Source organism: Cervus canadensis, chromosome 12, assembly GCF_019320065.1.
Source record: "Cervus canadensis isolate Bull #8, Minnesota chromosome 12, ASM1932006v1, whole genome shotgun sequence".
Classification (NCBI taxonomy): domain Eukaryota; kingdom Metazoa; phylum Chordata; class Mammalia; order Artiodactyla; family Cervidae; genus Cervus; species Cervus canadensis.
The window spans coordinates 60,340,675-60,354,421 of NC_057397.1; the positions used below are offsets into that span (position 1 = coordinate 60,340,675).

At 40.7% G+C, this 13,747-nt stretch overlaps 1 protein-coding gene across 1 annotated transcript in view; it reads left to right on the forward strand.

Moving 5' to 3' along the window:
- Positions 1 to 13,747, forward strand: part of SNX31 (sorting nexin 31) — an 81,632-nt gene that overhangs the window by 49,472 nt on the left and 18,413 nt on the right. Inside the window, exons 9-10 of the mRNA XM_043483279.1 lie at positions 6,616 to 6,708; positions 10,750 to 10,953. Coding sequence (XP_043339214.1) covers positions 6,616 to 6,708; positions 10,750 to 10,953 — 297 coding nt within the window. The remainder of the gene's footprint in view (positions 1 to 6,615; positions 6,709 to 10,749; positions 10,954 to 13,747) is intronic.

The window sequence follows — 13,747 nt, forward strand, 5'->3', positions numbered from 1 at the left end:
AACCAGGGAGAAACTGATGGTGTTTCCCCCTCTTGCGGCTTGGGAAAATATGGTTTCCTGAATGGTAGTTTTAAAAATGCCTTCTGTCCCCTGCAGCGTCAGTGGCTGCCTCCTCTGGGTGACCTTGGACTGGTCACTTCTTCCTTCTGCAACTGGAACTGCAATGTCTCCCTGTGAAACTGAACTAACAGTCTCTAAGTGTTCTTGCAGCTTTAACAGACTGATGTTCAAACCTTAGCTCTTGGCCTGGCAAAGTTTGCAAGAAACAATATAGCTGATGTCATAACAACCTCTGCCTTTATCATTTCTCAAGTTCGAGTGAAGCTCCTGAGAAATGGACAGGGGGCCCAAGGCCAGCAGGAGGGATGGAACCACAACTGCTGCCTCCTTTGGGAAGTCCTCTCTGTCCCCTCCCTCTCTGCCCCCTTGGCATTTTGTTCTGCCCTCCATCGTGGCAGTCCCACCCAGTGTTGTGAATGCGGGTTCACGTCTGTGTCTCGCTAATTAGACTCTGAATGGCCAAGGGCACAGACTGTGTCCTGGGTGGTTGGGAGATATGAGTGAGCGAGAAGCAATCATCCTTTTAAAAAAAGTCAATGGAAGAAGTCTGGGGAGTTCCTCTGATAAGTCACGGTGCCATCATAATTAACCATTAAGAAATACTCTCAATTTTTTTAAAGCTAGTGTGTCTAGTGATGTCCCAGGAGCCAACACCACAAGGCGTTTCCTTCCTTCTTCTTTTCAAAAATTTGAATGACATTAAACAAAGTGGGGGCTTCCCTTGTAGCTCAGTTGGTAAAGAATCTGCCTGTAATATAGGAGACCTGGGTTCAATTCCTGAGTCAGGAAGATCCCCTGGAGAAGGAAATGGCAACCCACTCTGGTATTCTTGCCTGGAGAATCCCATGGACAGAGGAGCCAGGCAGGCTACAGTCCATGGGGTCGCAAGAGCCGGATACGACTTAGCAACTAAACCACAAACAAAGTGGAAGATTGCCTATAAAAATAGAAGTTTCTGGATTTTCTAAAAAATACCGAAGGCTCTGTCCGGTTTGGGCCTACATTTCAGCAGGGCCCCCGCTGGCCTGGTTACAATTTGTGCAAATTAGAAAAAGGTGCCCCTTCCCCCAGGCAGGTCAAGCCGTGCATCCGGGCGTGTGGTGTGGTGAGGGGAGTGTGGGCCGACCACTACCCTCCTAATACCCCCATGGCCTGGTGCCCTTGTGCCGGCCCAACGTGCTCCCTAGCCTTAATCTGTTCTGCCTCCACCACCCGGAGCCAAGTGGCTGCTGCCTTGTTTAAAAAGGCACGTACCCTCCATGTCTCACTACTGTAGACTGCAGAGAGCACTAGAGTGTGTGTGACTGAAGCTCATGAAAACCGTGACTTATGTGATTTCATGCAATTTTATAAATTAGGTTCCACATGAGTCTCCGTCAGCCAGTCTTCGGGGAACCATATAACTGAGTAAAGACATTTATCTAAACTTGACTCTCACTGTCTGGAGTGAGGCACTATATATAATATATTTGAGTGATGACTTGTGAAATCATAATCAGGGTCAAAGGTTTTCAAGGGTAGTAAAACAAAAACATTTATCTTACCTCTCCTTTGGGTATTTAAAGCTCTACATTTGAGAGTCCCAGATCCTCTAATGATGAATGATGTATCTGTAGTTAGTACTTACCTACTTACCACCATGAATGCTGTTTACCTTGTATATTTAGTCAGGTTTCTCTCTGACATCGTTGCCAGGTTCTAGCAGTCCTTACAGGGCTCTAAGATCAAGTGAATTCATGAAAGAAAAGGTGTTCCATTCTTCACACCCATGCTAATTCCATTCTTAGTTTAGGTATGGTATCTAAGTTCAGTTTTGAGAACAGTTGACAATAAGGAGAAAATCTGGGGGTGTGTAGCTGCCTATGTGGTCAAAATTCAGTGTCTCGGGCAGTAGGAGGAGGGCTTGGTAGAGTAGTCAGATCCGGGTTTTAATCCAACTGTTGCCGCTTACTTACTGGATTGTCTTGAAAGTTATAACATCTCTGGACCTTGATTTTACCCATCTCTAAAATGGGTGTAAATGTTCCTAACCCACAGAACCATTTGAAAAAAGTCAATGAGAAAACTTATCTAAAAAAAGGTTCTCAACAAATAGTAGTTATTTTTCTTCTCCTCTTTAAATCTGTCTCCTTTTCCCCAACTTCAATAGTAATGTCAAAGTGTATTCAGGTTTTCTTTCTCCTCTTGGAGCTAAGGCATACCCTGTCCCTCGGTGATATGAGGAACATAACACATAGACTTACATTCAGACTAAGGTGTATACTATCATATACTATATTATATTCATATACTATATCAGTATATTCATATACTATATTTAGACTATCATATACTAAGGTATAAAGTACTTGATAGCAAAGAATTGTTTGTGGGTTTGCTGTATGTAAGAAGTTGAACAAGATACACTCGGGTAAAGGACTCTGGTTCTTCTCTAGAAGGGTTAACAGTTTGAGGACCCGTGGAAAACTCCATTAAATAAAGCGTGATGTCAGCTAGTGATAAAGAACCCACCTGCTAATGCAGGAGACAGAAGAGATGCAGATCTGATCCCTGGCTCAGGTAGATCCCCTGGAGGAGGCATGGCAACCCAGTCCAGTATTCTTGCCTGGAGAAGCCCATGGACAGAGGAGACTGGGGGGCTATAGACCACAGGGTCGCAAAGAGTTGGATACGACTAAAGCGACTTAGCGCAGCACACACGGTCAGCATAGCACGGGGTAAGTGTCTGCAGTTGATGAGATGGAAAGCTGATCTCAGAGCCTGTCCTGGGGCCAGGAAGCATAAAGGGGACGGGAGGCTGCGTGCCAGGAGAAGAGGGGAAGAGCACAGGACAAGTTGCTGAGGGTTCAGGAAATCCAGGGGGCATCTGTCTTCAGTGATTTCTGGCTTTGAGACCAGTGTTGTTCGGCTTGAACCCACGGTGCAGACTAGGACAGAGGACTGAGCAGCCCATCAGGGAGTCAGAATTTGGGAACATTTGCTGGTGGCCGTTGCCCAAAGCCCAGCCAACAGGGCCTAATAGTGTATTCACTTCTCATTGTTTCTCAGTTATAAAATTTGTTTTCATCTTAAAAATATGCGCAGATATGGAAGGACTCAAAAACAAAAGTAAACATCATCCCAAATCTTATATCAACCATACATATAAACTCTTAAGTTTTTCAGTGTTTTTATTTTGTATACTATTAATTCATTTCACTCATGTGCACATCCATTTTTCATGACTCCTAAGTGTAACATACAAGGTCGTTGGGGCATGGTTTATATTTATTGTTTTGTTTTATAAAAATCAGGATCTGATTACTATGCCCTTATTTTGTAACTTGACATGTTTTTAAGTATCAATGATCATAGACTTTTCACATGTTGTTAAATATTTTACATAATTTTAAATAGTAGCATAACCTGTTACTTGGTTGTGCCTAAACTCTATCACCTATTTTGGGGCATTTATTAATAGTACCTACTTCATAAGGTGCTGTGAGGATTGACTTTTTTCTTTATGGGAGGAGGAGCTCTCAAATAATAAAAATTTATTTTCTCACAGTTCCATAGGTCAGAAGTCTGAAATCAAGGTATTGGCAGGGCCATGTTCCCTCTGAAGGTGCTAGGGGAGTTTCTGTCCCTTGTCTCTTTCATCTACTGGTGGCTTCAAGCATTCCTTGGGTGGAATACTACTCAGTCATAAAAAAGATGACATTGTGCCATTTGTGACAACACAGATGGACCTTGAGGGTATTTTGCTAAAATAAGTTAGATGTAGAAAGACAAATGATTTCATCAAAATATAAATTAAATAATAAATAAATAGTATAATAAAATTAATGAACAAACCAAAGCAAACAAAAGCAACTAAGTAGATACCGAGAACAAATTAATAGTTACCAGAGAGAGGAGGGGCTGGGGCTGATTTTGTTTTAGAGCAACTAGAACATTGCCTGACACACAGTAAACATTATACATATGTTTGCCACAACTTATAGTTTAAAATTTTTCAATATTAAAAATGGTAGGAATAATAGCCTTAATAATACATTTTTCTTACATCTATGTTTATCATTCCTGTAGAGGGTTTTAGATTTAAATGCCAAACTATCTCCATAAAGCTGTACCTGTTTAAATTGTGTCAGATCTATATGAACTTCCTATTTCTTCAAACCTTTGCCAACTCTGAATATTATATATATATTTGTCTTCACATTGCCATTCTTTGGAATTGCCTTTCTTTGGGATTGGAATGAAAACTGAGATTTTCCAGTCCTGTGGCCATTGCTGGGTTTTCCAAATTTGTTGGCATATTGAGTGCAGCACTTTCACAGCATCATCTTTTAGGATTTGAAATAAATCAACTGGAATTTCATCACCCCCACTAGCTTTGTTGTAGTGATGCTTCCTAAGAGCCACTTGACTCCGCATTCCAGGATGTCTGGTTCTAGGTGAGAGATCGTGGTTATCTGATCACACCATTCTTTGAGCCAAAGAATGCTCTAACTATCGTACAATTGCACTCATCTCACACACTAGCAAAGTAATGCTCAAAATTCTCCAAGCCAGGCATCAACAGTATGTGAACCATGAACTTCCAGATGTTCAAGCTGTATTTAGAAAAGGCAAAGGAACCAGAGATCAAATTGCCAACATCTGTTGGACCATAGAAAAAGCAAGAGAGTTCCAGAAAAACATCTACTTCTGCTTTATTGATTATACCAAAGCCTTTGACTGTGTGGATCACAACAAACTGTGGAAAATTCTTAAAGAGATGGGAATAGAAGACCACCTGACCTGCCTCCTGAGAAATCTGTATGCAGGTCAAGAAGCAACAGTTAGAACATGACATTGGAACAACGGACTGGTTCCAAATAGGGAAAGGAGTTTGTCAAGGCTGTATATTGTCACCTTGCTTATTTAACTATATGCAGAGTACATCATGAGAAATGCTGGACTGGATGAAGCACATGCTGGAATCAAGATTGCCAGGAGAAATATCAGTAATCTCAGATATGTAGATGACACCACCTTTATGGCAGAAAGTGCAGAAGAACTAAAGAGCCTCTTGATGAAAATGAAAGAGGAGAGTGAAAAAGTTGGCTTAAAACTCAACATTCAGAAAACTAAGATCATGGCATCTTAGCCCATCACTTTGTGGCAAATAGATGGGGAAACAATGGAAACAGTGAGAAACTTAATTTTCTTGGGCTCCAAAATCACTGTAGATGGTGACTGCAGCCATGAAATCAAAAGATGCTTACTCTTTGGAAGAAAAGTTATGACCAACCTAGATAGCATATTAAAAAGCAGAGACATTACTTTGCCAACAAAGGTCCATCTAGTCAAAGCTACGGTTTTTCCAGTTGTCATATATGGATGTGAGAGTTGGACTATAAAAAAAGTTGCTGCTGCTGCTGCTAAGTCACTTTAGTCATGTCCGACTCTGTGCGACCCCATAGACGGCAGCCCACCAAGCTCCCCCGTCCCTGGGATTCTCCAGGCAAAAACACTGGAGTGGGTTGCCAGTTCCTTTTCCACAAAGAAAGTTGAGTGCCAAAGAACTGATGCTTTTGAACTGTGGTGTTGGAGAAGACTCTTGAGAGTCCCTTGGACTTCAAGGAGATCCAACCAGTCCATCCTAAAGGAAATCAGTCCTGAATATTCACTGGAAGGACTGATGCTGGAGCTGAAATTCTAATACTTTGGACACCTGATGTGAAGAACTGACTCTTTTTAAAAGACCCTGATGCTGGGAAAGATTGAAGGTGGGAGGAGAAGGGGATGACAGAGGATGAGATGGTTGGATGGCATCACCGACTCAAAGGACATGAGTTTGAGCAAGCTCCGGGAGTTGGTGATGGACAGGGAAGCCTAGTGTGCTGCAGTCCATGGGGTCAAAAAGAGTTGGACACAACTGAGCGACTGAACTGAACTGATGGGTCTTCACCAAGTTGAGAGGAAAACAGATTCTTTGATTATTAGTGAGGTTCAATCTGTATTTGTCATTTGGAATTCCTTTTTATTAATTGCTGATATATAGCATTTCTTCATTTTCTTATTAGAGATATTTATATTTTTACTATTGCTTTACATAAATAAGATTAACTCTTTGCCACATATGATGCAATTTTGCCTTGGTTTGCCATTTTCTTCTTAGTTTTATTCTTGGTGGCTTTAATATTTTTACATAATTACATATTCATTTGTATGTTATTTGTCTTTGTATCTTAGAAAGGTATTTACTATTGATCAGATAAGAATACTCACTTTTACTTTCTTCTGGTTCTTTTATGGTTTTTACTTTCAAATCTTTAACCTATCTGTGTTTATTTGATTGGGTGGTGTGCGGAAAGAGAGAATTTTATTTTCTTTTCCAAGTGCCACCAGTTGTACCCAAACCATTGTACCCACACCCAGTTAATTTTAAATGTAACCTTTATAACCTGCTAAATCCTTATATATGCCCACTCGGGTCTGTTTTTATAGCCTTTCATACACGAGTATATTTTTGTTAGGTTAATTCATTTCTGTTAAGTTTGCTAATTTTACAACTTTTATTGTTTTAAGGCAATACAGGACATTAAAAAAGAATGGGCCAAACCCACGGAGGTGCAGAGGCAGAAATTAGAGGCTCTCCAGAAAGAAGACAACAGAACAGAGGTGAATGAAATATTGCACCAAGAGAAATCTCTTGGAAGGGAGTTATAGAAACATATTGGAATTGAGCTGTTTCTGTAATTTATAAACCCATCAAGCACTAAAAATGGGGCTCTTTTTAAAAATGAGAATACCTTCATTGATTTTTCTTTTTATAAAATTAATAAAGTCTTATTGTTTAAAGATTCTAAAAAATACAATATAGTGTGCGTCCTTTGCCAAGTTAATTAATATAGACCCTCAACATTATTTTTAATGATGCAGAGTATTCTATTTTATGATTATGTTATCATTTAGCTAACCAATTTCCTATTATTGGAAGTCAGGTTGTTTCCAGGATTTGCTTCTATAAATCATTGTGGCAGTGAGCACCACGAGGCCCAGGACTGAGTCTGTCTAATTTATATAATCCATACTCTGTGTTCCCAACACCTGGTATTGTTCCTGGCTGAAGGTCCCTGAACACAGCAGCCAACATCATCTGTCTTGAATACATGTTCTATTATTCTTTACATTATTTTTTAAAATTCTTTTCTTTATTCATTTTTTCTAGAATTAATTATACTTGGTATATAATAGGTAACCCACTCCAGTATTCTTTTTTTTTAATCCATTTACTATCTTTATTATTATTATTATTTTTTTTGCAGTGGGTTTTGTCATACATTGACATGAATCAGCCATGGAGTTACATGTATTCCCCATCCCGATTCTTTACATTATTTCTTAATATTCATTTTTAAAACTTCCATAAAGATGGCACAGTACCAATGGACATACCCCCAAGAAGTATATGAGTCTGAAAAGTCATATTTTAACAGAAGAAATGGTCTTTGTTTCATTGTATTATCTTTTTGTAAAATCCTTTATACTTTACCAGTGCTCATCACCAAAGCACTGATTTTGAAGAAAATGCAAATACAATTTAGATGACTCATTTACACTTAAGTTGATATAGAAAGCCATCCTTCAAAGTCACTGTATTTTGAGAATTTTATTGATGAGTTGCGGAAAAAAAAAAAAGAGGGAAAAAGCATATACTGCCATGATTTAGTATTTCCCCCTTGGTATACTGAGAATTTGGAGAAGGAAATGGCAACCCACTCCAGTATTCTTGCCTGGAGAATCCCACGGACAAAGGAGCCTGGTGGGCTGCCGTCTATGGGGTCGCACAGAGTTGGACAGGACTGAAGCGACTTAGCAGCAACAGCAGCATACTGAGAAATCTTCCCAGGTGGCTCAGATGGTAAAGAATCTTCCCTGGGTTGGGAAGATCCCCTCGAGAAAGGAATGGAAACCCACCCCAGTATTCTTGCCTGGAGATTCCCATGGACAGAGGAGCCTGGAGGGCTACAGTCCATAGGGTCGCAAAGAGTCTGACACAACTGAGTGACTAACTTTCCCACTTTCCCATTGGTATTCCATTACAGCTTTGTCTCAGAAATTTTGGAGTTCAATTTCTCTGAGTGTTTGCAAATTTTTATACTTACAGCTTTTATTTCGATGAATATTATGTTGCTATTGCTTTGGACACAGTTACCAATTCTAAGGACATTTCTGGTCTATAAACTTCTCAGTAAGACTGTTGTTTTTAACCATGCTGCTATGCTCTGACAAAATTTCTGTTTTTGCCATAAAACAAAGTTTATTTTCTATGGTTGAATGTTTAACATCATTTTATCATACTATTTTAATAGTGATCTTTAAAAACTCTCATTTTGAGTGCATGAATTTAGTCCTCTAAATTTTCTTTGCATTTTGTTTGAAGTCAATGCTTTAGTAGTTGACTAAATATAAGGAATAAAAAAGATAACACAATGAAGGAGAGGCCATTTCTTTTGTAAAAATATGTCTTATTTTGTCAGACTCACATGTACTGCTTCAGGATAGAGGATGTGTGGGGTGTTTTTTTCACTTGGAAAAAACTGAACCATTATTCAAGTTAACAAATGATTTTTCTCTTGAAGCATCTAAGAATACTGTTATTAAAACCAATGTTATTTAAGTGTTTATAAAAGTTCTCCTGCTAATGGAGTCAACACATTAACAACTATTGCTTTACTTTATGTACATGTACAAGAAAACTTGGAATTGAAAATGAGTGAAATTAACTTAAAGGAGCAGTCATTTGATCTAAATCAGAGAGAGACTGAGCTATGGTCCCTGGGCCACTGTTTGTGTAAATAAAGCTTTATTGGCACATAGCCACACTCACTCATGTATGTGTTATCAAATGGTGATTTTGTGCTAGAGCAGCAGAGGTGGGTACTGGCAACAGTGCTCATATGTCCATAGAATTGAAGATATTTACTACATGGCTCTGCAGGTAAGTTTGCCAAATGGTAATATACCTTTTGCAGTTCTACATATTAAATTATCTTTTTCAGGTACTTCTTAAAAGAACAAACTTTCAGAAATTCCATGGTGGTCCAGTGGTTAGGACTCGGTGCTTTCACTGTCATGGCTTGGGTTCAGCCCCTGGTTGGGGAACTTAGATCCTGCAAGCTGTGTGGTGTGTCCAATAACAAAACGAAACTCATTTTCAAGTAGATAATCCTTTTAGATTTCTGTCCTCTGCTTTTCACACAGGCAGTAATATCAGTGCTCCCCACCCCCTCACTTTGAATGGCAGGTGCCAGCTAGCATTTTGAACAAGTTACTTATGCATAACCAACTTCTTAGAGAAATGGAGCTTAACTTTTAGTTAAACAAACACTTTCACCTCTTTTAGAGCACTGCAACCAAGACTGTATTACAGTTTATTACAAATTTTTTGTGTTACCAAAGAGTAAAATAAACAATTAAGGATTTTACCATATAATAAAAAAGTTTTGTAGCAAGAGCCATGAAATTACTCTAAATGCTCTGTGGCGGGATTACTCAGGCCCTGTCCCTACCACACAGGTAACATCTACTCACCACCTGTCATTTCTGATGTCTCCCACTGACCCAAAGGGAGGTCTGGCAGCTGAACGCATCTCCTAAGTGAGTGCATGGGCCTCAGTGCAATGAGCTGGTCCGACACGTGGCCGGGAGGGACAGGAGCCTGGAATACGTCCGCCACTTGGCACCAAGAGTCACCCGTCCCTCATGGCACATGTCTCAGCCTGTTTCCCTTTATCAGAGAGCGCTCACGTAGCCCTCAAAAGGGAGGTGTAAGTTACCTTGCTTCAGGACAGGATTGGGAAAGAGCCAGGTTGTCGCTGAGTGGTCTTCTTTCTGACTTAACCACGTGGTAAGGTGAGAACTACCTTCTCTGAACGCACATCTTCCACCCCATCAGGTAGGCCATGGTGAAGGCTGGAAGAACAAAGTGGAGGTCACTAAACTGATGGCAGGTTAGCTGAAGGCAGTCGCCAATGATCACTTTGTTGAAAGGTCCTCAATAGACATTAGCAGGACAGGATGCCAGGACCACAGGTGTGACCTGCAGCTGTCCTCCATTCTTCAGTAACAACAGAAGCAGAGGAAAAAGCTAAACCTTAAACATAACCAACATTCAACATTCCGCTGGCACTTTGGGGCCGTGAAACTCGACTTAGAGATCAGATTCATTCTCGCCCTCACTTCATTGCCGTTTCCACCACTGTCTCTGACAGTGAATACCACCAGCATATAAAGCAGCCTGTAAAAATTTGATCTCAGCTTAGTTGTTGTTTTTTTTTAAACACAGCATCTTAAATATTCACTTTTTGTTTATTCTGCTGCTCTAATCTGCTGAGATAGAATCATAACTACTCATTCGATTACATCCTACTCTTCCTTCATCGTTCACACACTGAATATTTTATTTCCACTATGTCTGAGCACTGTACAAAGGGCAGGGACATGATGGTCAGTGAGGAAGCACACACCGGGAACTTGGGCAGCCCTGTCAGCACGTGGGGCATTATCTTCATCTGCGTCACCCGGAAGAAAAAGGTGCTTTCACTGTGACTCCATTCCTGGTGTTGCGTTAGAATGGCAGTAGCTTCTGACTTGAGATTTTTTCATCCGCTTCAAGCAGTCTTTTGCTTCCTCCATGCCCACCCTGTTTTGGAGCAGTTTTTGGAGCTCGCCCGGGAGGTCCGGCACTATGGATATGTACAGCTGGAACCCTGCACCTGTGACCACCCAGAACCGGGCTGCCAGGCCCTTCTTTCCGTCGGCAATAATGAGATCAGCTGCTGCATAACCCTGCCTGATAACCAGACCCTGGACGTCATTTTCCAGATGGACAGAGTGAAGTGCTGGCAGGTCACTTTCCTTGTGAGTATCTTGGCACCTTGCCTTTCCCATCATTTAAAGCCTTCATCCATGATTTTAAAAATCCTAGTGTTCTTGGATGACAGTGTTGGTATGGGGGAGACAGGTTTGCCATTTGAATCAGTACCTTGAGTGGACTGGCATCTAAGCCACTGTAAGCATCATAAAATCCCATGGACAGAGAAGCCTGGTGGGCTACAGTCCATGGGGTCGCAAAGGGTCGGACAGGACTGAGCATGCATGAAGCATCACCTAGTAGTAAAACCTACCTATTATTCGCTACAAGTTCCTCACTCTTGCTGTAGAGACACTCATCTTCTCACCTTCCAACAGCAGACTTCTCTACTGCTTGAAGGATATCTAAAGTAATAACAAAACATGTAGAAATAACAGCTACCATTTACTGAACACTTAATATGTGCTCAGTACCAAGATCTCTATGCTTGGAAACTGGATGCGGCCCAGCAGAGCTATTCTTTTTTTAATTTTTAAAAAATTAATTTATTTTAATTGGAGGATAATTACTTTACAATATTGCGATGGTTCTTGCCATACATCAACACATATCAGCCACAGGTATACATGTGCCCCCCCATCCTGACCCCCCCTCCCACCTCCCTCCCCACCCTATCCCTCTAGGTTGTCCCAGAGCACTAGCTTTGGGTGCCCTGCTTCATGCTTCAAGCTTGCACTGGTCATGTAATTTACATATGGTAATATACATGTTTTAATGCTACTCTTTCAGATCATCCCACCCTCGCCTTCTCCCACAGAGTCCAAAATTCTGTTCTTTACACCTGTGTCTCTTTTGCTCCCCTGCTTGTAGGATCATTGTTACCATCTTTCTAAATTCCACGTATATGCATTAATATACAGTATTTGTCTTTCTCTTGCTGACTTACTTCATTGTCTATAATAAGCTCTGGTTTCATCCACCTTATTAGAACTGACTCAAATGTGTTCTTTTTTTTTTTTTTATAGCTGAGTAATATTTCATTGTGTATATGTAACACAACTTTCCTATCTATTCATCTGCCAATGGACATCTAGGTGGCTTCCATGTCCTAGCTATTGTAAATAGTCCAGCAGAGCTATTCGTAAGGATCTCTGGCGTCACACCTGCATTGCCATGTCCTTCCAAGAGAGAGCTTTCTGCCTAGACTTACTGAGTGCTCACTTTGTACCAGGTGCTATGCTAGGCCATGACACATATGCTATTTAATTAACTTATTTTTTTTTTCATTAAGAGGAAAACAAAGGTCAATATTTATAAGAAGTAGTTAGCATTTCTTAATAAAGTTCTTAAATATAACCCAGTGAGCTAAGAGGCATTATCCCATTTACACAGGAAATGGAGATTAACGAGTAGAGGACAAACGCTACTAAAGCAACCATGACACCCAGCTACTAAATCCATGAAGCCCATGGGGATTTTTTTAGCTGGCTCAGTACTAGGCCTGTCTGCAGCATTTGATATGTCAACCATGTCTTCCTTTTCACAGCTCCCCCTGCTTCCTCCTTTAATTTTTGTGGGCTGCCTCTCCCTCTGACCACTCCTGAAATGCTGGTGTTTCCTGGGGTTCCATTTCTAGACTCTCTCCTCTACTTATCTCCTGAAGTCAGTTTCCCAGATGACTGTCAACAGGTCCAGTATTTCCTACCGAATTCTTGACATCTTCACCAAGTGATTCACAGACACCTGAAACTCAGCCTTTCCCCAAACTGGACGCATCCTTTTCCATATGCCCAACCTAGGGTTCTTCCTCCTATGTTCCCTATCTTGATAAATGGGACTTCCACCACCACCCCTGGTTGCCAAACCAGCAATCTTGAAATTATCCCTAACTTCTCTCTTATCTTACATTTTTAATTGCTGATGCAGACCTATCTGTTCTATGACACTAATGGTGGTGGTGGTGTTCAGTTGCTAAGTCATGTCCGACTCTTTGCAACCCCATGGACTGCAGCACACCAGGCTTCCCTGTCCTTCACTGTCTCCTGGAGTTTGTTCACATTCATGTCCACTGAGTCGATGATGCTATCTAACCATCTCATCCTCTGCCGGCCCCTTCTCCTTTTGCCTTCAGTCTTTCCCAGCATCAGGGTCTTCTCCAGTGAGTCGGCTCTTCACATCATCCTATGGCACTGCTGACCTTCAAGATTCTCCTTTTCTCTCTGACCTCACGTATTGATCTCAACATTTGCTGCCTGGATGAAATCCCGCAGCCTCCTAACCCTTCTCACTGCCCCACTCTTTCCCTCTTGGGGTCAAAAGGAAAAATCATATGATTTCAGTCCCTTTATGGGAACTTGTTCTGTGGCCAACGTTCAGTATATCTTGAAATGTTCAGCGTGCACTTGAGAAGACTGTAGATGCTGCCACTGTTGAGAATGCATATGTTGCCCTAACTCTAACCCTAGAAATATCAATTAAGTCAAGTGGTTAATGACGTTCAAGTCTCCTCTATCCTTACACACTTCTTTCTACTTGTTCTATCAGCTATTGTAAGGAGTGTTAAAATCTTCAAATATAATCGTAGATTTGTCCATTTCTTTAAATTTTGTTAGTTTTTTCCTTCTTGTCTTCTATAGATTATTTTATTATTTAGACATTCATTTGTTCCATTGTTTTTTTAGCCACACCTTTTCAATTTATGGTTACTTAAGAGTATTTAATATACATCTTTTTAACTTATTACAGTCTACTTTTGAATATTACATCATTTCACAAAAAGTTTAAAAACCTTACAACAGTGTACCTCTGTTTGCCCCTCTGTCCTTTGTGGTGTTTGTTGCC